This window comes from Moschus berezovskii, chromosome 20 (genome assembly GCF_049115385.1).
Source record: "Moschus berezovskii isolate FMDL1 chromosome 20, NW_MosBer_1.0, whole genome shotgun sequence".
NCBI classification, from domain to species: domain Eukaryota; kingdom Metazoa; phylum Chordata; class Mammalia; order Artiodactyla; family Moschidae; genus Moschus; species Moschus berezovskii.
Genome location: NC_142479.1, coordinates 21,024,053 through 21,046,686, shown reverse-complemented (window position 1 = coordinate 21,046,686; position 22,634 = coordinate 21,024,053). Strand labels below are relative to the sequence as shown.

The following is a 22,634-nucleotide window of genomic DNA, read 5'->3' as shown; positions in this document are numbered from 1 at the left end:
CAAACAATCCTCTAGCCAGACCCTTTGTACTAAATGAGGGCTGCTCTTTCTCTCCCCTCTTCCCATCCTACACCCCTAATTCAGTCTTTTGAGATGGTCATGGGGAGAAATGAGACCCTTCTCTGCTCTTCTTCGTTCCTGGAGGGAACAAGTCTCATGAATGCAACATGACTTGACATCAGAGTGGGCTGCCCTGGGTCTGCCACTTGTACTGGGCTCTGGACTAGGGCAGCTCTTCACTTACTTTGTGTCCATCTGGGCAGTGATGATGGAATCAGGCCTCACATCCAGCGTGGGCACAGGATTATCCCAGGAGAGATGGAGCCAGGTGCTGTCCCAATGCTTCTCCCCATTACTGAAGGCTGATTGGGCTGATGTACACAGTCTTCCAGGACTAATGAGGGGTTTACAGTATGATTTATTTGTTTATGCTTTTAACGAAAATTTATGGATAGTCTTCACAATCCAGGGCCTGCGCTTGTGGTAGGGTTATAGTAGTGAACAAAAACAGCCATCTAACAAAGGAGAAGCATGAAACAAACATGCCCTTGCAGGACTGAGGAAGGAAAAACCTCTAGGTAAATCCATATAAACGCAAAAGTGTCCTCCTACCCTCCAGTGTTGGGCGATTTGCCCGACGACAGAGGATGAGATGGTTGGATGGCATCACTGACTCGATGGACATGAGTTTGAGCAAGCTCCAGGAGTTGGTGATGGAGAGAGAGGCCTGCGTGCTGCAGTCCATGGCATCGCAAAGGGTCGGGCACGACTGGGCGACTGAAATGAACAGCTGATTAGTGTAGGAACTTGGGTTTGAATCCAAGTCAAGTTCTTAATCCACTCCACCAGGTCTGACCCTCTCACCATCCTCTGCTCAGAAAACAATATGGCCTATTTAAAATATAAATTTTATAGTGCCACCACTCCCTTCTACACCCTAACCCTCCTAATATTTTCATTGCAATTAGAATAAAATTCAAACTCTTTCTTGATCTGGTTCCTATCCAGTCGGTGGTAATTTAAAGGTATGCCCACAAATTCTTTGACAGTCCTCATTCAAAAAATGGAGTCTCACTCCCCTCCCTTGCTTGTTCACGTCTGCCTAATAGAATGTGGTGGAAGTGATGCGATGTGATTTCCGAGGTTAGATGTAAGAAGAGTTGAGCTCCCACCTGGCTCTCTCTCTTAGGACACTTGTCCTTTGGAAGCTACCGTGCTGTAATGGCAGCCCCCGGCCACATGAAGAGACTATCAGTAGCCTCACCTATGCCTCCAGCCAACACCAACCTCAACAGCTAGACAACGTGAGTGAATGAAACTGCAAGCCATTCCGTCCCCGGCCTTTGAGTCTTCCAGGTGAGGTTCAAGACTTCCAGAAGCAGAGAGGAGCTGTCTCCACCATGCCCTGTCAGAATTCCTGGCCCACAGACACTGTGAGATAAAACACGATTACTTGGTTTTTAGCTGCAGTGGTAGATAACTAACACAACACCTCAGACTTCGCCTCCTCCCTGGAGCCTCTTTGTTCATCTTTCATCACACTCCAGTTATGCTGACCTCTTTCTTTTTCCTTTGGGCACCAAGTTCATTCTTACCTCAGGACCTTTTCACTTGCTGCTGCTTCTTTCTGGAATATGTGCCCATCACATGGACCTTTGTCTGACTGTCTCCTTCTCATTGTCCAGGTCTTTGCTCAAATATCCCCTCCTCAGAGAGTGCTTCCCTGACCACATTTTATAATGCTGCCCATCCTACCAGTCACATTACCCCAAAGCATTTCCTTCAAAGCTTTTGTTCCATGAAATTATCTTATTTACTTATTTGTCCTTTTATTGCTTCTCTGTCCTTCATACTTCTTTATTCTTCTTTCCAGCCTCTCCTGTCTCGTGTTGATGTGGGAAGGATGAGACAGGGAAACAATACCTCCTTTCCTCATGAGAGTTCCCAATGCAAAGTAGCAGCTTTCCTGGTCATTGTGGCTGCTCTGCCAGTTTGGTCTCAGCAAGGCAGCTGTGAGCGGTGGTCTGAACTGAAATCTTAACTCCCAGCCCTGTAATTGGACCTGGGAAAGGTTGGGGGCGGGAGGAGAAGGGGACGACGGAGAATGAGATGGCTGGATGGCATCACCGACTCTGTGGACATGAGTTTGAGTGTACTCCGGGAGTTGGTGATGGACAGGGAGGCCTGGCGTGCTGTGATTCATGGGGTCGCGGAGAGTCGGACACGACTGAGCGACTGAACTGAACTGAACTGAACCTGGATGAGAACCAGGAACGCTAGCTACCAGACCAGCAAGGGCTAGAGGCTAGAAGCTATTTTCCCTGGATCTTTGCCCCTAGGGAAATATGCATTTATCATGAAGGCAGGAACTATCAATGGAGGTACAAGTTTATTATTAGAGACATAGCACAACAGCAAGTGGGAGTGCACACAGAGAAATGGTTCATTTAGTTAAGATAGAAGCAAGGCAGAGGTGCACATCTATAGAGAAAGGGTGCGGCATCACCTCCAGGGAGGAGGCACACAGTAAAGGGGCGATTAAGTCATCTTTGTAAGTCAGTTCTTCCAGGTATTTGTATTCCTAGTTCCAGATTGGTAAAGGAGTACGTCAAGGCTACATATTGTCACCTTACTTATTTAGCTTCTATGCAGAGCATATCGTGTGAAATACTGGGATGGATGAAGCACAGGCTGGAATCAAGAGTGCTGGGAGAAATATCAATAACCTCAGATATGCAGATGGCACCACCCTTATGGCAGAAAGCGAAAAGGAACTAAAGAGCCTCTTAATGAGTGAAAGAAAGGTGAAAGAAGAGAGTGAAAAAGCTGGCTAAAAACTCAACATTCAGAAAACTAAGATCATGGCATCTGGTTCCATTCAGTTCAGTTCAGTTCAGTCGCTCAGTTGTGTCCGACTCTTTGCGACCCCATGAATCACAGCACGCCAGGCCTCCCTGTCCATCACCAACTCCCGGAGTTCACTCAAACTCATGTCCATCGAGTTGGTGATGCCATCCAGCCATCTCATCCTCTGTCATCCCAGTCTCCTCCCACCCCCAATCCTTCCCAGCATCAGACTCTTTTCCAATGAGTCAACTCTTCACATGAGGTGGCCAAAGTATTGGAGTTTCAGCTTCAGCATTAGCCCTTCCAATGAACACCCAGGATTGATCTCTTTTAGAATGGACTGGTTGGATCTCCTTGCAGTACAAGGGACTCTCAAGAGTCTTCTCCAACACCACAGCTCAAAAGCATCAATTCTTCAGCGATCAGCTTTCTTTACACTCCAACTCTCACATCCATACATGAGCACGGGAAAAACCATAGCCTTGACTAGACGGACCTTGCTTGGCAAAGTAATGTCTCTGCTTTTTAATATACTATCTAGGTTGGTCATAACTTTCCTTCCAAGGAGTAAGCGTCTTTTAATTTCATGGCTGCAATCAGCATCCACAGTGATTTTGGAGCCCCAAAAAATAAAGTCTGACACTGTTTCCACTGTTTCCCCATCTATTTTCCATGAAGTGATGGGACCAGATGCCATGATCTTTGTTTTCTGAATGTTGAGCTTCAAGCCAACCTTTTTACTCTCCTCTTTCACTTTCATCAAGAGGCTTTTGAGTTCCTCTTCACTTTCTGCCATAAGGGTGGTGTCATCTGCATATCTGAGGTTCCATTACTTCATGGCAAATAGATGGAGCAAAAATGAAAACAGCGAGAGACTTTATTTTCTTGGGCTCCAAAATCACTGCAGATGCTGACTGCAGCCGTGAAATTAAGAGACTCTTGCTCCTTGGAAGAAAAGCAAATACAAATCTAAACAGCATATTAAAAAACAGAGACATTATTTTGCTGATAAATGTCCGTCTAGTCAAAGCTATGGTTTTCCCAGTAGTCACATATGGATGTGAGAGTTGAACCATAAAGAGAGCTGAGTGCTGAAGATTTGATGCTTTTGAACTGTAGTGTTGAAGACTCTTGAGAGTCCCTTGGACTGCAAGGAGATCCAACTAGTCTAATCCTAAAGGAAATCAGTCCTGAATATTCATTTTTAGGACAGAGGCTGAAGCACCTGATGCAAAGAACTGACTCATTTGAAAAGACCCTGATGCTGGGAAAGATTGAAGGCAGGAGAAGGGGACAAGAGAGGATGAGGTGATTGGATGGTATCACTGACTCGATGGGCATGAGTTTGAGCAAGGTTCAGGAGTTGGTGATGGACAGGGAAGCCTGGTGATGGACAGCTGCAGTCTGTGGGGTGGAAAGAGTTGGACTGAGCAACTGAACTGAACTGAACTCAGGCCAATTATCTGGCTTCTTTTCTCACTTGATCCCCTCTGGGACCCTCCCCTGGGGTGTGCATGCACACCTCAGCTGAGGTGGATCTCAAAGTGAAGGCTTCTGGGAGAAGCAAGACTCATCATGGTCTGGTGTTATCCCCTTTTAACCCACAAGGAGTCTTTCTGTGCATGTGTAGTGTCTCCCTTGTCCCAAAAGAGGGAGGAAGCTGATCCTTTAATCGTTCACTCAAAGAAGGTTTTCCCCTTTTTGTCCTTGCCACGACTATTACCTTGACCACTGCCATGATTATTACCTTAAGGTGTATACAACCGACAACCCTGCCTATTATACCCTGTTTCTGTTCTTACTTCCATTTTGGAGGGCAAACAGAAGGCTGATTGCAAATTCCTTGACTGGAGCCCACCTATCTCTTATCTCAGAAAATGCTAACAGTTTTAAGTATCCAGCCTGAAGCCCACTTCTTTGTACCCCATGAAATGTAAATAGGAGTCCAGTTGTAAATGTCTACACTAGAGCCCATCTGTTTCCTACATCAAGTTCATGCTGCTGGTCAAACCAAAGGCCCATGGGCCCATGTCCAGATTCTTGGGAGAGATGTACAGGGGATCTTGGGGCACATTCTCTGTCATGGGAGACAGCCTCCAACTCAACCTTTTCTCTCAACCAAGCCTTCGCCTGTTTTATTGACACCCTTGAAGAGTCTGAAAGTATCTGTGATCACCTCTTTCAACCACTTAACACTCCCCTTCATAATACCTTTGAATTCTCCCTCTAATTCTAATTTACCCCCAGATTCGCAGGACTCCATCTGTCTGTATCACACACACATGCGCGCACACACACACAGGGTTTATGAGGAGTAGGGTGGTAGGAACAACCCATCTGACAGGAAGGACTGTTTTAGTGCTGACATTATTTAGAGTTGCATGAACACGGTAATTATAACAAGCACCTTTAGTCAGTTTTATTGTTGTTTTTAAATTCAACAAGAAAACATAAAACACTTTTGTCTTGCACGGGCACCCTCTGCCCTGTACTGGCTTGTCCCGGTGTCACTGCAGTTAGGAAACATGGCCAGGGGTGGAGATCCAGGCAGGCAGGCGTGGCATCATTGTCCCTGGGTGTCCAGATGCCTTCTCCTGACCTTAGCTCTCTCTCCATTCCAGCTCTCTCAGAAATTTCTGATGGCTCCTCCTGGGTCAGCCCCTGCCCCTGCCACAGCCACAGCCACAGCCACCTGTCGTCTTAGAATGCCCTACTTTCTCTGGCTCCTGTCCTTCCTTTAATCGGTTCAGCCAAAACAAACTCAGGAACTTTCCCCAAAGACCTAGGGGGCAAAGAGAACAAAGTAGAACCGAAGGAGTCATTGTCGACAGTAGACGCTTATCTGATGAATGAATAAAAACATGAATGTCTAGACACAACTAATGACAAGTTCCTTGGATGGTGCCATGGGAGAGGTGTGTTGCTTGCTCCTTTCATGAGAGACATGCTTTGGGGGAGTTGGCACCCACAAGCTCCTTCTCAGGGGACAACCCTCACCCACAATCCCTGCTTAAGGGGTGGACTTATGTTGCATGACCCCTACATTTCTCAGCCACTTGGGATACATGGTCCAACCTCAACAAAAGACTTTGGAATTTGAATCCAGAGAGACTGAGCTAGCTGACTGTGAAAGCAGAAAGAAAAGTACAGCTTTTTCAGGAGAGGCTCCTGTTTGAGCCATATACAGGTGAGTGCATAGGCAATGATGAATGGAGGCAAGGGGCAGGAGGACCAGCTGTGTCAGTCTTGACAGTTGTTTATTCCCATAATACCCATCTTCACCTTATTTCAGTGAGAGCTTACATCATTAAAATAAACAGCTTCTTTTTATTTAAATTTGTTGGGTTCATAGCCCTTTGCAACTCTAACCATAAACTTTTTCTTCTCTTCAATTCTAATAACCTGACCCCAAAGCCCCAGTTTGATAGTGGAGGAAAGACATGACAGGTGTGTGGTATGAAAGTCCAAGCAAAAAGGAAGCAAGGCACACCAGTGAACTGGGGGGAAAGGCTCAGAGGGATATGGGAAGACTAAACTGGAAGAAATCATGCAGGGAGGCAGAGAAGGAAAGAGGAAGGGGGACAGGAGTGTACAGAGAGATAGAAAATCAACAGACCTTCTTAGAGCACTTTCTATGGATAAAGTAATGCATTAAGTCCCAAATGGATGCTGGAATATTTACAAATACAAATTAATGAATGAGGACGTGAGTGGATCTTCCCATTCCTGTTGCAAGAAGTGTTGAGTCTGAAGATTGGGGTGGATGGGGTAATAGCTGTAAGTAGTCAGAGTCTTGCAGACATAGCCCTCAGTTGATGTCGCTCTCTAATCTCAATATTATCCTTAGGCATGTTGCATGGCCCCTCTGGAGTCCAGCCCTCACCCTCTCCACACCTCCCTCACTGCACTGAGGAATACCTGCCCTACTTCCAAAACACTACTCAACTGACAAAGAATAGTTTCAGAATAATAACCATAAAAATAATCCTTACATAGGTTCTATGATTTACAAAATATATCTTACACATTTTTTATTTGAATCTTTAACAAAAGTGAGATTAATGAGATATATTGTTTTATGCTAGTTTGGTGAGGAAGAATTCGTGACTCCAAGAGAGACCAGGTGGATCATTCCAGGTTACTAGTGTGTTAAATAGTGGGTCAAAGACTCCCAGTTTAGGGCTAAGTCTCCAAGTTCTGCGCTGTATCATTCTGAACAAAGAACAAAAGGGTTATTGGGCAAAGAGGTCAAAATGCAGAAAACAAGACTGCTTTTCTGGGGAAATGTTGTCATCCTAAGAGGAAACTGTCCAAAAGAGAGAAAGGAGGGTGTGGCTTTCCAAGAGAACATATCTTATTGTCATAGGAATGTTCAAATCAACCTTCACACAAAAATAATATGGATATTATCCTTTTTCCTAAAAATCCGAGTTGCTTAATTTCAAAATTATAAAGTTCTAAGCTGAACTTCACAACATTTACAAAGCTATGAAGCATGCAGCAACCCTCTCTCTATCTTATAAATGGAAAAGAAAGTCAAAGTGACCCACCCACTGTCACTCCTTTCTACAAGCCAGCCGGCACCTCCCTAATCTCTTCACTGCCGCCTGCATCTCCTGGTTCCTCAGGGTGTAGATCATGGGGTTGAGCATGGGGGTCATGACCGTTTGGCTAACGGACACAGCCTTGTCCATGGAGAAGGAGGTGAAGGGCCGGGCATAGAGATAAATGCTTGGGACAAAGACCATAGACACTACGACAATGTGGGTGGTGCAGGTGGAAGCTGCCTTCCTCCTCGCCTTCCCTGAGTGGGACCTCAGCATCACCAGGATGGCTGAGTAGGAGACCAGGAGGAGGAGGAACCAGATGAGGACCAGCACCCCACTGTTGGAAATGATAAGGAACTCCAGGAGGGAGGTGTCAGTGCAAGCGAGTCTCAGCACTTGTGGAACATCACAGTAGAAGTTATCTAGGATGTTGGAGCCACAGAAAGGCAGTGGGAGCATCAGAGCCAGTTGGGAAATCGAATGGATGAAGCCTCCCACCCAGCTAGCCACCACCAGCCCAGCACAGACCTGAGTGTTCATGATGGTGACATAGTGGAGGGGCCGGGAGATGGCAACAAGGCGGTCATAGGCCATCACTGAGAGGAAGAAGACCATGGAACCTCCCAGAAAGTGGAAGAAGAAGATCTGGGCCATGCAGCCCTGATAGGAGATGGTCTTCTTCTTAGAGAGGAAGTCCGCCAGCATCTTCGGGGCAGTGACTGAGGAGAAACAGAGCTCTAACACAGCCAAGTTTCTGAGCAGAAAATACATGGGTGTTTGGAGCCGGGAATCAAAGGTCACTGTGACCATGATGAGGAGGTTTCCCATGAGAGTGGTGGTGTAGATAAGCAGGAACACCAGAAACAAGAAGAGCTGGAGCTCCTGAGTCTGGGAGAGCCCCAGGAAGACAAACTCTGACACCCATGTGAGGTTCCCTGATGCCATGGTGTTTTCTTCATACACCTAAAGAAAACACACCAGAGAGAGAAATGCATGAAATTGTTACCTGTCCTTTTAGTGCTTTTATTGTCCAGGTCTAGATAATGAATGTTTATGTGCAGATTGTAATACCAGGAGCTGATTAAATGGCCTTGTCTCTGGAGAGTTCACTAGTTGGTGCTGGAATACACATTCTTGAGATATCTTAGAGCCATCCAGTGACACATGTAACTTGCCTTTCAAAGATTCAGTGTAATATGCTGGTGGGAAGACACTTGGAGTGCAAAAGACCTGCAGTCAAATTTCACAGCCTCTATTTCCTTGAGATTTGGCCTTGAGTTTGTTGCTTGATCTCTCTGAATCTCAGTTTCTACTTCTATAGGAAAAAATGTTTTCTTAGTAGAAATAGTCTAAGGCAGGGGCCCCCAACCTCCAGGCTATGGATCGGTTCCTCCTGTCAGATCAGCAGCGGCATCTGATTAGAAATAGAGAGTACAATGGACGCGATGTGCCTGAGTCATCCAGAAACCATCTCCCTCTTTCTGGTCTGGGGAATTATTGTCTTCCATGAGACAGGTCCCTGATGCCAAAGAGATTGGGGACTGCTGGTCTAGGAGATTAAGTAAAGTAACACATGAGGTTCCTAGAACAGTGTCTGGAATATTAAATGGTAATCACTCTCCTCTGTGTATTCTCCTACTCTAAAGGTCTTCCCTTCTTCCAGCCTCTATAATGATTTTTATACCAATCATTTTTCATGCAAGAGTTAACACATCATAATGTTAATGAATTTCTCATGTGTCCCCTTTTTCCTCTGTAATTCATAATGTGCTACAGACATAGGTCTTGAGTCACAATTTATTTGTGCCCTTCTGTGCCCTTCCTTGAGGCTTGCTCATAGTTAGTACTTAATAAATACCTGATGTTAACTGCTGAGTGGGTGAAAAGCTACTGTGTGTGCAGATCCATGCAGAATAGCCTCTGGTTACAGCTGGACACCTGGGACATTCCATTTCTTTCCATCCTCCACAGTAGGTGGCCCCTTATTTGGTGAAGCTCCCCAGGTCATAGATGGAGACAAGAGGCATAGGGGTAACAACATCAGTGAAAAAATAGATGAATATATTAGACTTAGAGCTCTTCTGAAAGAACAGCAGTTTTAGAAGATGATATTGAATTCTAGGGTAGAAGAGGAAGAGAATGTTGGAAAGAAATGGAAATACATAAAGCATTAAAGGGAGGAAGGAAATTACAAGAAAGGAAAATGGAGGACTAGAAGAGGAATGGAGAAGTGATGTGGCAGGGGGTGAATGGAACTTAAGATGAAAAAGGACTCAGACGGTGAGAGACAGACATGACAGGTGAGGGTAAGTGCCCTCCACATCCCCTGCTTCCACTTAGCTCCCACCCTGACCTCCCTCATTCCATTATCCATTAGAGATCACTGCCTTCTTATTTGTCACTTTCATCTTCTTTCACTGCAGCCCACCTTCTACACAGCTGTCCATGAGACATTTCTAAACGCTGATCTGATCACTTTCCCCTCTCATATCTGTTCTTACAGTGATTCCACCAGAGCCATTTAGGAGCCGCATCCAATACTTTGTGGATCAAGTCAGGGTAGAAACGAATACACTTGTGCATGCAACTTTAGCATGTCACACACGGCTGTAAAACGTAACTCCTTCTGTGTTTCAGATCAGGATCTGTGCCTCAGCTGAGCCACCAGCTCTTTAATGGATTATAGTCTTAAACACGGAGAAGGCAATGGCAAGCCACTCCAGTACTCTTGCCTAGAAAATCCCATGATGGAGGAGCCTGGTAGGCTGCAGTCCGTGGGGTCGCTAAGGGTCCGACACAACTGAGCGACTTCACTTTCACTTTTCACTTTCACACATTGGAGAAGGAAATGGCAACCCACTCCAGTGTTCTTGCCTGGAGAGTCCCAGGGACAGGGGAGCCTGGTGGGCTTCCGTCTATGGGGTCACACAGGGTCGGACACGACTGAAGTGACTTAGCAGCAGCAGCAGTCTTAAACATGCCACATATTTTTATTTTCAGGTTTATTTCCTGAAATTCTGTTCATACCTTCAAAACCTTGGAAAAGCCCCACTTAAACATCACCCTCTCTGTCACTGCTGTCACCATTTCTCCCATGCAGAACAAATTCCCATTTCTCAGGGCTCTTATAATATTTTGATTTTCCTCTGTTATTCAGATCTTATAATAAATCTTATAATATTATAATATTTTAAATTTACCCCTGTTACCTCCTCTCCAGGAGTTGGTGATGGACAGGGAAGCCTGGTGTGCTGCAGTCCATGGGGTTGCAAAGAGTCGGACATGACTGAGTGACTGAACTGAACTGCACTGACCTCTGTTATAGGTTTACCGTCATTCGTTTTTTTTCCCCAGCTTCCCCCCCTCTATTCCCTACATTATAATTTGGAACAGCAGCTCTGATACAGCACATGCTCTGCAAATATTGTCAAGTTAATGTAGTAAGTGGGCAACGGACTATGTGGAGAGTTTTAACCTGAATCTCCTTGTCTTCTGTCCCCTGTCTCACAAGGTCAGATCTACACGTGCTTGTTAAAGTTAATGGGTTTTACATGCAACCAGAAGCAACTATTTTGAAAGCATATTCACCCCAGTTACTTCCCAAGGCTCTCCTCCAACTTTAAACTTAGTACCATCAAGTCTATCATTTGTTTTTTTCTCTCCAGCCTCTAGCAGGTGTTTAAAGAACCTAATTACCACTGACCTATCGCCAGATGTGGAAACCCTCAGGCTCTCACCTTCCTACAGCCCAAATGCAAAAGAGACTTGAGGTCTTACATCTTTCTGGAAGGTCCTCTCTATGCAACTTCAGAGCTTCCTGATCTCTGCCCATCCCTCACACACATGACTCATGGGCATGACCCTGGGGAAGAATGTGCATCCTCAGGGAGAAATTGTTGGACCAGGAACAGGAAGCAGAGATGGAATGAGTCCTGCTGGGGACGAGGGAACAATGGGAGTTGTTAAAAACTTTCTAAGTCTTTGAGAATTACTATTTGATCATACCCGCTAAGGCAACCTAGATTCAATGCAATCCCTATCAAAATGCCAGTGGTATTTTTCCCAGACCTAGAACAAATAATTTAAAAATTTGTAAGGAGTGAAAAAGACCACTGATAGCCAATACAATCTTGAGAATGAGAATTATGCGTCCTGACTTCAGAGTAGACTACAAAAATAGAGAAATGGTACTGGCACAAAAACAGACACACAGATCAATGGAACAGGTCAGAGAGCCAGAAACAAACTGACACATATAAAGTCAATTAATTTCCAACAAAGGAGGCAAGTATGTACAATGGAGGAAGACAGACTCTTCAATAATTGGTGCTGGCAAACTGAACAGCTACATAGAAAAGAATGAAATTAGAATATTCTGTGATACAATACTCAAAAATAAACTCAAAATGGATTAAAGACCTAAATGTAAACCATATACTATAACATAGGCAGACACTCTTTCACATAAATTCCACAATATATTTTTGAATGCGTCTCCTAAAATAAAGGAAATAAAAGCAAAAATAAACAAATAGAACCTAAAATGTTGGCTTAAAACTCAACATTCAGAAAACTAAGGTCATGGCATCCAGTCCCCCCAGTTCATGGCAAACAGATGGGGAAACAATGGAAACAGTGATAGACTTTATTTTCTTGGGCTCCAAAATCACTGCAGATGGTGACTGCAGTCCTTAAATTAAAAGACGCTTGCTCCTTGGCAGCAAAGCTATGACCAACTTAGACAGCGTATTAAAAAGCAAAGACATTACTTTACCAACAAAGGTCCATCTAGTCAAAGCTATGGTTTTTCCAGTAGTCATGTATGGATGTGAGAGTTGGACTATAAAAAAAGCTGAGCACCGAAGAATTGTTGTTTTTGAACTGTGGTGTTGGCGAAGACTCCTGAGAGTCCCTTGGACTGAAAGGAGATCAAACCAGTCTATCATAAAGGAAATCAGTCCTGAATATTCATTGGAAAGACTGATGCTGAAGCTGAAACTCCAATACTTTGGCCATCTGATGAGAGGAACTGACTCCTTGGAAAAGACCGTGATGCTGAGAAAGATTGAAGGGGAGAGGGAGAAGGGGATGACAGATGATAAGATGGTTGGATGGCATCACCAACTCAATGGACCTGAGTTTGAGTAAGCTCCAGGAGTTGGTGATGGACAGAGAAGCCTGGTGTGCTGCAGTCTGTGGGATTGTGAAGTTGGACATGACTGAGCAACTGAACTGAACTGACCTAATTAAACTTAACAACTTTGTGCACAGCAGAGGAAATCGTTGATAAAATGAAAAGACAACCTACTAAACAGGAGAAAATATTTGCAAATAATAGGGACTGATAGTGCGTTAATATCAAACATATGTAAACAGCTCATACAACTCAATCTCAATAAAACAAACAACCCAATGAAAAAATTTGCAGAACTTAATAGACGTTTTCTGAAGAGGAAATATAGATGGCTAACAAGCACATGAAAAGATGCTCAATGCTGTTAATCATCATGGAATATAAACCCAAATCACCATGAGACATCACCTCACAGCTGTCAGAATGGCTATCACCCCAAAAGAGCACAAATAACAAATGTTGGCCAGGATCTGGAGAAAGGGGGAATCCTTGTGCACTCTTGGGACAATAAATTGGTACAACCACATGGAAAATAGTATGGAGGTTACTCAAAAAACTAAGAATAGAACTACCGTGTGTGTTAGTCTCTCAGTCATGTCTGAGTCTTTGTGACCCCCTGGGCTGTAGCCCACCAGGCTCCTCTGTCCATGGGATTCTCTAGGCAAGATACTGGAGTGGGTTGCCATTCCCTTCTCCAGGGGATCTTCCTGACCCAGAGTCGAATCTGGGTCTCCTGCATTGCAGGCAGATTCTTTACCATCTGAGCCACCAGGGAATCCCCTAGAACTTTGATATGACCAAGCAACGCTACTCCTAGGTTGGTTGTTCAGTCCCTCAGTCATGCCTAACTCTGCAGCTCCATGGACTGCAGTACACCAGGCTCCTCTATCCTACACTATCTCCCAGAGTTTGCTCAAATTCATGTCCATTGAGTCAGTGATGCTCTCTAATCATCTCATCCTCTGTTGACCCTTCTCCTCCTGCCCTTAGTCTTTCCCAGTATCAGGGTCTTTTACAATAAATCAGCTCTTCACATCAGGTGGCCAAAGTATCAGAGCTTCAGCTTCAGGAACAATCCTTCCAATGAATATTCAGGATTGATTTCCTTCAGGATTGACTGTTTTGATCTCCCGGTAGTCCAAAGGAATCTCAAGAGTCTTCTCTGTAGCCTAACCCTCCTCTGTCCATGGGATTTTCCAGGCAACAATACTGGAGTGTGTTTCCATTTCCTCCTCCAGGGGATTGTCCCAATATTCATTGAAAGAACTGAAACTGATGCTGAAGCTCCAATACTTTGACCACCTGATTCGAAGAGCTGACTTATTGGAAAAGACCCTGATGCTGGGAAAGACTGAAGGCAGGAGGAGAAGGGGATGGCAGAGGATAAGATGGTTGAATGGCATCACTAATTCAATGGACATGAGTTTGAGCAAACTCCGGGAAATAATGGAGGACATGGAAGCCTGGTATGCTGCAGTTCATAGTGTCACAAAGAACTGGACATGACTGAGAGACTGAGGAAAAAGGATTAGCAACACGATCAGAAAGGATAGAGTCTCTCCAAAAGAATCAATATTTCTGGGATTTTTAAGAAGGACCCATTTCATTTCATAGAACAGTGATTCACACACTTGACCATGTATTAGAATCACCTGGTTGTTGTTGATGTTTGTTTGCTAAGTCAAGTCCGACTCCATGTCCAAATACATATATATATAATAAATAATAATAATGTAGGTTGATTAGTCATGTCTGATTCTTTGAGATCCCATGGAGTGTAGCTCACCAGACTCCTCTGTCCATGGGGCTTCCCAGGCAAGAATACTGGAGTGGGTTACTATTTCCTTCTCCAGGGCATCTTCCCGACCCAGGGATTGAACCCTCATCTCCTGCATTGCAGGTGGATTCTTTACCACTAAGCCACCTGCAAAGCCCAGTAGAATCACCTGGAGGTGAAGTTAAAACTCAGAAACTCCCGCATAGAATTTTTTATTTGGTGGGTCTTGGGTGGAGCCTGAGAATTCACATTTTGAACAAGTTCTTAGTTAATGCTGATGCTGCTTATCTCAGGCCACAGTTTTGAGAACCACTGATTTTGAGTTTCACTGCTCTTGTCAGCACAATGAACAGTTCTGTCTCGCAGCATCACAAGACAACTGGTTTAACAGTCTCATTTTTGAAAAAGAATTAATTGTTCTTAACTTGGACAACATCATAGATGGGAAAATGTTTATATAAGACATTGGAAACAAACCTTGTAAACTCTGTCTTTTATTTTGTCATGTAGAATCCAAGATTAATTCCCCATCCATATTCAATTCTATTGCACCATTTATAAAGCTCTAGTACTCTTTACATATGAATTATTACTCAATAAAATCCTTCCTTTTATACAAGGACTAGCACAGGAAATGCATTTTTTTATTGTGATGAATCAGTCAGAGTCAGATTAGTGGTTTTATAATCTTGGTGGGCTCAATGAATCACAATCTGGACTCAAGACTGCCAGATGATACCCTTCTCATGGTAGAAAGTGAAGACAAAATAAACAGCCTTTTGATGAAGGTGAAAGAGGAGAGTGAAAACTCTGGTTTAACACTCAACATTCAAAAAAATAAGATCATGGCATCTGATTCCATCACTTCGTGGCAAATAGAAGGGGGAAAAGTGGAAGCAGTGACAGATTTTATTTTCTTGGGCTCCAAAATCCCTATGGACAGTGACTGCAGCCACGAAATTAAAAGATGCTTTCTCCTTGGAAGGAAAGCTGTAACAAACCTGGACAGCATATTAAAAAGCAAAGACATCACTTTCCCAGCAAGGGTCCACATGGTCAAAGCTATGGTTTTTCCAGTAGTCATGTACAGATGTGAGAGCTGGACCATAAAAAAGGCTGAGTGCTGTAGAATTGATGCTTTCAAATCGTGGTGTTGGAAGAGACTCTTGAGAGTCCCTTGGACAGCAAGGGGATCCAACCAGTCCATCCTAAAGGAAATCAACCCTGAATACTCATTGGAAGGACTGATGCTAAAGCTGATGCTCAAGCTCCAACACTTTGGCTACCTGATGTGAACAACTGACTCACTGGAAAAGACCCTGATGCTGGGAAAGATTGAAGGCCAGAGGAGAAGGAGGCAGCAGAGGATGAGATGGCTTGATAGCATTATTAACTCAATGGACATGTTTTGAGCAAACTCCAGGAGATAGTGGAGGGCAGAGGAGCCCGGCATGCTATAATTCATGAGGTCCCAAAGATTTGGACCTGACTTAGCAACTGAACAATGATAACAATCACAGTAAAAACTGTGATTTCTTTGATAGAGTTTCCCATTCTACATGAGACTTCCAGGATGATCTGAGTTCTTTTGTTACAAATATTTCTACTTAGCAAGAACATAGAAAAACACTATCTGAAGCTCTGGCTTCAGTCAAACACAAGAGGTACAGATTTTAAAAACATGAATTCTCCCAAATTTAGAGCTTTATTCCATTTTAAAAACCAACCACTCATTAAAATAGCATGAGTTGATGCTAGGGAAGGGAATAGGTCTTATCTACCTCCTGGACTAAGATGTCACTAACTGTAACATTATTAACAGTGACTAATTAAATTACCTGGATTAATTCATTATTATTCTGATTTGGTTTTCAATAACAAAACCTTTATATCTTCTACCTTATATATTTCTCCTCTTAAGGCATGTAGTTGTTTATAAACACATTTCAACCCAAAGCTGATTCCTTAGAGCACTGTTGTGGATGATAAAATCTGTTGTATTTTTTTACTTTTTGTTTTTTCATTTTGGCTGCACTTGGTATTTGTTGCAGCTTTGCAGAGGCTTTTTTTGTTACACTGGGCAGGCTTCTTATTGCAGAGCATGGGCTCTAGAGAGATTAGGCTCAGCAGATGTAGGCTCAGTTGCCCTGTGGCACCTGGGAGCTTAGTTTCCTGACCAGGGATAGAATCCACATCCTCTGCGTTGCCTGGTAGATTCTTAATCATTGGATCACCAGGAAAGTCCCAATAAATCTGTTTTAGAAATTGGCTACAATGTGGCATATTGTTTTGGACTTACTGTACTTGGCCTATTGTGGATGTTCAATAAATGTTTGTGTAAAAACTGATAAACAGAAACTTCAGTTAAATAGAGTTGAGTGACCAGAAGGGGGAGCTTTCAAACGCTGTGACAATCACAGAGTCCAATAGGAAGAAAAAAGTCTCTTCTTTCCTGGCATGGTCTCAGCCAATGAAAAACCATGGCCTCTGTTTACTGCAGATTTCCAGCCTCATTTTTCTCTCTAAATACATTCTTTTCCCTTCCCACAGGGGACATGCAGATTGCTAATGGTGGGTGCAGGCCCTGAATTGCAATTCTTTCCTGATCCTGAATAAAGCCAGCTTTCCTGGAGAAATATTTGGCCACCTATGTTCAGTTCAGTTCAGTCATTTAGTCGTGTCCAACTCTTTGTGACCCCATGGACTGCAGCATGCCAGGCTTCCCTGTCCATCACCAAATCCCCGACCTTGCTCAAACTCATGTCCATTGATTGGTGATGTCATCCAACCATCTCATCCTCTGTCTTCCCGTTCTCCTCCTGCCTTCAAACTTTCTGAGCATCAGGGTCTTTTCCAAGGAGTCAGTTCCTCGAATCAGATGGCCAAAGTATTGGAATATCAGCCTCAGTATCAGTTCTTCCAATGAACATCCAGGACTGATTTCCTTTAGGATGGACTGGTTTGATCTCCTAACAGTCCAAGGGACTCTCAAGAGTCTTCTCCGACAACACAGTTAAAAATCATCAATTCTTCAGTGCTCTGTTTTCTTTATAGTCCAACTCTCACATCCATACATGACTACTGGAAAAACCATAGCTTTGACAAGATGGACCTTTGTTGGCAAAGTAATGTCTCTGCTTGTTAATATGCTGTCTAAGTTGGTCATAGCTTTCCTTCCAAGGAGCAAGCATCTTTTAATTTCATGGCTGCATTCACCATCTGTAGTGATTTTGGAGCCCCTCAAAGTAAAGTCTGTCACTGTTTCCATTATTTCCCTATTTATTTGCCATAAAATGATGTGACCGGATGCCATGATCTTAGTTTTCTGAATGTTGACTTTTAAGCCAACTTTTTCACTCTCCTCTTTCACTTTCATCAAGAGGCTCTTTAGTTCTTCTTTGCTTTCTGCCATAAGGGTGGTGTCAGCTGCATACCTGAGGTTATTGATATTTCTCCCAGCAATCTTGATTCCAGTTTGTGCTTCATCCAGCCCAGCATTTTCATGATGTACTCTGCATATAAGTTAAATAAGCAGGATGACAATATACAGCCTTGATGTAATCCTTTCCCAATTTGGAACCAGTCTGTTGTTTCATGTCCAGTTCTAACTATTGCTTCTTGACATGCATACAGATTTCCCAGGAGGAAGGTAAGGTGGTCTTGTATTCCCATCTCTCGAAAAATTTTCCACACTTTGTTGTGATCTACACAAAGTTTTTGGCATAATCAATAAAGCAAAAGTAGATGTTTTTCTGGTATTCTCTTGCTTTTTTGATGATCCAACGGATGCTGGCAATTTGATCCCTGGCTCCTTTGCCTTTTCTAAATCCAGCTTGAACATCTGGAAGTTCATGGTTTATGTACTGTTGAAGCCTAGCTTGGAGAAATTTGAGCATTACTTTGCTAGCTTGTGAGATGAGTGCTATTGTGTGGTAGTTTGTACATTCTTTGGCATTGCCTTTCTTTGGAATTGGAATGAAAACTGACCTTTTCTAGTCCTGTGTCCACTGCTGAACTTTCCAAATTTGCTGGCATATTGAGTGCAGCACTTTCACAGAATCATCTTTTAGGATTTGAAATACCTCAACTGGAATTCCATTACCTCCACTAGCTTTGTCTGCAGAGATGCTTCCTAAGGCCCACATGACTTTACATTCCAGGATGTCTGGCTCTAGGTGAGTGATCACACCAACTTTTTTTGTATAGTTCTACTGTGTATTCTTGCTACCTCTTCTTAATATCTTCTGCTTCTGTTAGGTCCATACCATTTCTGTCCTTTATTGTGCCCATCTTTGCATGAAATGTTCCCTTGGTATCTCTAATTGGTCTTCCCATTCTATTGCTTTCCTCTTATTTCTTTGCAGTGATCACCAAGGAAGTCTTTCCTATCTCCCCTTGCTATTCTTTATCACTCTGCATTCAAATGTATATATCTTTTTCTCCTTTGCCTTTAGTGTTGCTTCTTTTCACAGCTATTTAAGGCTTCCTCAGACAACCATTTTGCCTTTGTGCATTTCTTTTTCTTGGAGATGGTCTTGATCACTGCCTCCTGTACAATACCACAAACCTCTGTCCTTAGTTCTTCAGGCACTCTGTCTATCAGATCTAATCCCTTGAATCTATTTGTCACTTTCACTGTGTAATCATAAGGGATTTGATTTAGGTCAAACCTGAATGGTCTAGTGGTTTTCCCCACTTTCTTCAGTTTCAGTCTGAATTTGGCAATACGGATTTTATGATATGAGCCACAGTCAGCTTCTGGTTTTCTTTTTGTTGACTGTATAGAGCTTCTCCATCTTTGGCTGCAAAGACTATAATCAATTTGATTTCAGTATTGACCAACTGGTGATGTCCAACACACATTCTTATGTTGTTGGAAGAGGTTGTTTGCTATGACCAGTATGTTCTTTTGGCAAAACTCTCTTAGGGTTTGCCCTGCTCCATTCTGTATTCCAAGGCCAAATTTGCCTGTTACTCCTGGTATTTCTTGACTTCCTACTTTTGCATTCCATTCCCCTATGATGAAAAGGACATCTTTTCTAGGTGTCAGTTCTAGAAGATCTTGTAGGTCATCATAGAACTGTTCAACTTCAGCTTCTTCAGCATTACTGATTGGGGCATAGCTTAGATTACTGTGATACTGAATGATTTGTTTGGAAACGAACAGAGATTATTCGGTCATTTTTGAGATTGTACCCGCTTTGGACTCTCTTGTTGACTATGAGGCTACTCCATTTCTTCTAAGGGATTCTTTCCCACAGTAGTAGATATAATGGTCATCTGAATTAAATTCACCCATTCCAGTCCATTTTAGTTCACTGATTCCTAAAATGTCGATGTTCACTCTTGTAATCTCCTGTTTGACCACTTTTAATTTATCTTGAATGGCTGTGTGGGGCTGGAGTGACTGTGAGGAGAGACCCCTCTTTCAAGAGCAGAAAAGCCCCAGCAAGATGGTATGCTCTGGAGCAAAAGAGAAGGGCAAAGGAGAAGTCTCACAAGATGGTAGGAGGGACTATGTTTCGTTTAGAATCAAACCCCATACTTGCCAGAGACGTTCTGAGGCTCAAACATACCTTGTGTGCAGCAGGACCCAGAGACGCACAGGGACTGAGACAGAGCTGTGTGTGAGTGTCTCCTGCAGAGGTCTGGTTTAACAGTGCCCTGCGGCAGGGGCAGCAGCTCTGGGTGCAGCAGACCTGGGTATGGCATAAGCCCTCTTGGAGGTGGTCGCCATTAACCCCACCATAGAGCTGCCAGAACTTACACAGAGTCTGGGGAAACAGACTCTTGGAGGGCAAAAACAGAACCTTGTGTGCATCAGAACCCAGGAGAAAGGAGCAGTGACCCCACAAGAGACTGACCCAGAGCTGCCCATGAGAGTCCAGGAATCTCCAGTGGAGGTGTGGGTTGGCAGTGGCCTGCTGAAGGGTTGGGGGGCACTGAGTATAGTAGTGTGTGCATGGGACCTTTTGAAGAAGGTCGCCATTATTTTCACTACCTCCACCATAGTTTGGCCTCAGGTCCAATAATAGGGAGGGAACACAACCTCACCCATCAACAGAAAATTGGATTAAAGATTTACTGAGCATGGCCCCACCCATCAGAACAAGACCCATTTTCCCCCTCAATCAGTCTCTCCCATCAGGAAGCTTCCATGAGCCTCTTATCCTTCTCCATCAGAGGGCAGACAGACTGAAAACCACAATCACAGAAAACTAACCAGTCTTATCAAATGGACCATAGCCTTGTCTAATTCAATGAAGCTATGAGTCACGCCATATAGGGCCACCCAAGACAGACGGGTCATGGTGGAGAATTCTGGAAAAATGTGGTCCACTAGAGAAGGAAATGGCAAACCACTTCAGTATTCTTGCCTTGAGAACCCCATGAACAATATGAAAAGGCAAAATGGTGTGACACTGAAAGATGAACCCACCCAGGTTGGTAGGTACCCAATATGCTACTGGAGATCAGTGGAGAAATAACTCCAGAAAGAATGAAGAGACAGAGCTAAAGCAAAAACAACACCCAGTTGTGGATGCGACTAGTGATGGAAGTAAAGTATGATGATATAAAGAACAGTATTGCATAGGAATCAGAAATCTTAGGTCCATGAATCAAGGCAAATTATAAGTGGCCAAACAGGAGATGGCAAGAGTGAACATCGACATTTTAGGAATTGGCAAACTAAAATGGACTGGAATGGGTGAATTTAACTCAGATGACCATTATATCTACTACTGTGGGAAATAACCTCTTAGGAGAAATGGACTAGCCATCATAGTCAACAAAATAGTCCAAAGTGCAATCTCAAAACAACAGAATGATCTCTGTTCATTTCCAAGGCAAACCATTCAATATCACAGTAATCCAAGTCTATGCCCCAACCAGTAATGCTGAAGAAGCTGAACAGTTCTATGATGACCTACAAGACTTTCTAGAACTAACACCCAGAAAAGATGTTCATCATAGGGGACTGGAATGCAAAAGTAGGAAGTCGAGAAATACCAGGAGTAACAGGCAAATTTGGCTGTGGAGTACAGAATGAAGCAGGGCAAAGCCTAACAGAGTTTTGTCAAGAGAACGCACTGGTCATAGCAAATACCCTCTTCCAACAAGACAAGAGAATGTGTGTTGGACATCACCAGATGGTCAATACTGAAATCATATTGATTATATTCTTTGCAACCAAAGATGGAGAAGTTCTCTACAGTCAACAAAAAGAAGAGAGGGAGCTGACTGTGGCTCATATCATGAAATCCTTATTGCCAAATTCAGACTTAAGTTGAAGAAAGCAGGGAAAACCACTAGACCATTTAGGTATGACCTAAATCAAATCCCTTATGATTACACAGTGAAAGTGACAAATAGATTCAAGGGATTAGATCTGATAGACAGAGTGCCTGAAGAATTAAAAACAGAGGTTTGTGGTATTGTACAGGAGGCAGTGATCAAGACCATCTCCAAGAAAAAGAAATGCAAAAAGGCAAAATGGTTGTCTTAGGAGGCCTTACAAATAGCCATGAAAAGAAGAGACACTAAAGGCAAAAGAGAAAGATATACCCATCTGAATGCAGATAATCACGATGGTGTGATCACTCACCTAGAGCCAGACATTCTGGAATGTGAAGTCAAGTGGGCCTTAGAAAGCATCACTACGAACAAAACTAGTGGAGGTAATGGAATTCCAATTGAGCTATTTCAAATCCTAAAAGATGATGCTGTGAAAGTGCTGCATTGAATATGCCAGCAAATTTGGAAAACTCAGCAGTGGTCACAGGACTGGAAAATGTCAGTTTTCATTCCAATCCCAAAGAAAGGCAATGCCAAAGAATGCTCAAACTACCACACAATTTCACTCATTTCACACGCTAGCAAAGCAGTGTTCAAAATTTTCCAAGTCAAGCTTCAACAGTACATGAACTGTGAACTTCCAGATGTTCAAGCTGAATTTAGAAAAGGTAGAGGAACCAGAGATCTAATTGCCAACATCCGTTGGATCATCCAAAAAGCAAGAGAATTCAGAATAACATCTACTTCTGCTCTATTGACTACACTAAAGTCTTTGACTTTAGTGCGTGGAAAATTCTTCAAGAGATGGGACTACCAGACCACTTGACCTGCCTCCTGAGAAATCTGTATACAGGTCAAGAAGCAACAGTTAAGCCAGACATGGAACACAAGACTGGTTCCAAATCAGGAAAGGAGTACATCAAGGCTGTATATTGTCACCCTGCTTATTTAATTATATGCAGAGTACATCATGAGAAACACTGGACTGGTTAAGCACAAGCTGGAATCAAGATTGCCAGGAGAAATATCATTA

The 22,634-nt window shown here is 43.3% G+C and overlaps 1 protein-coding gene across 1 annotated transcript; it reads right to left on the bottom strand.

The window, feature by feature from the left end:
• Nucleotides 1–7,403: 7,403 nt before the first annotated feature.
• Nucleotides 7,404–8,339, bottom strand: LOC129536593 (olfactory receptor 4D2-like). Its single transcript, XM_055395608.2, has one exon. The coding sequence runs from the start codon at nucleotides 8,337–8,339 to the stop codon at nucleotides 7,404–7,406; it is 936 nt and encodes a 311-aa protein (XP_055251583.2).
• Between the last annotated feature and the right edge of the window lie 14,295 nt (nucleotides 8,340–22,634).

Bases quoted from the DNA above. Each gene is read 5' to 3' on its own strand.
- LOC129536593 (XM_055395608.2), bottom strand. From the start codon at position 8,339: ATGGCATCAGGGAACCTCACATGGGTGTCAGAGTTTGTCTTCCTGGGG.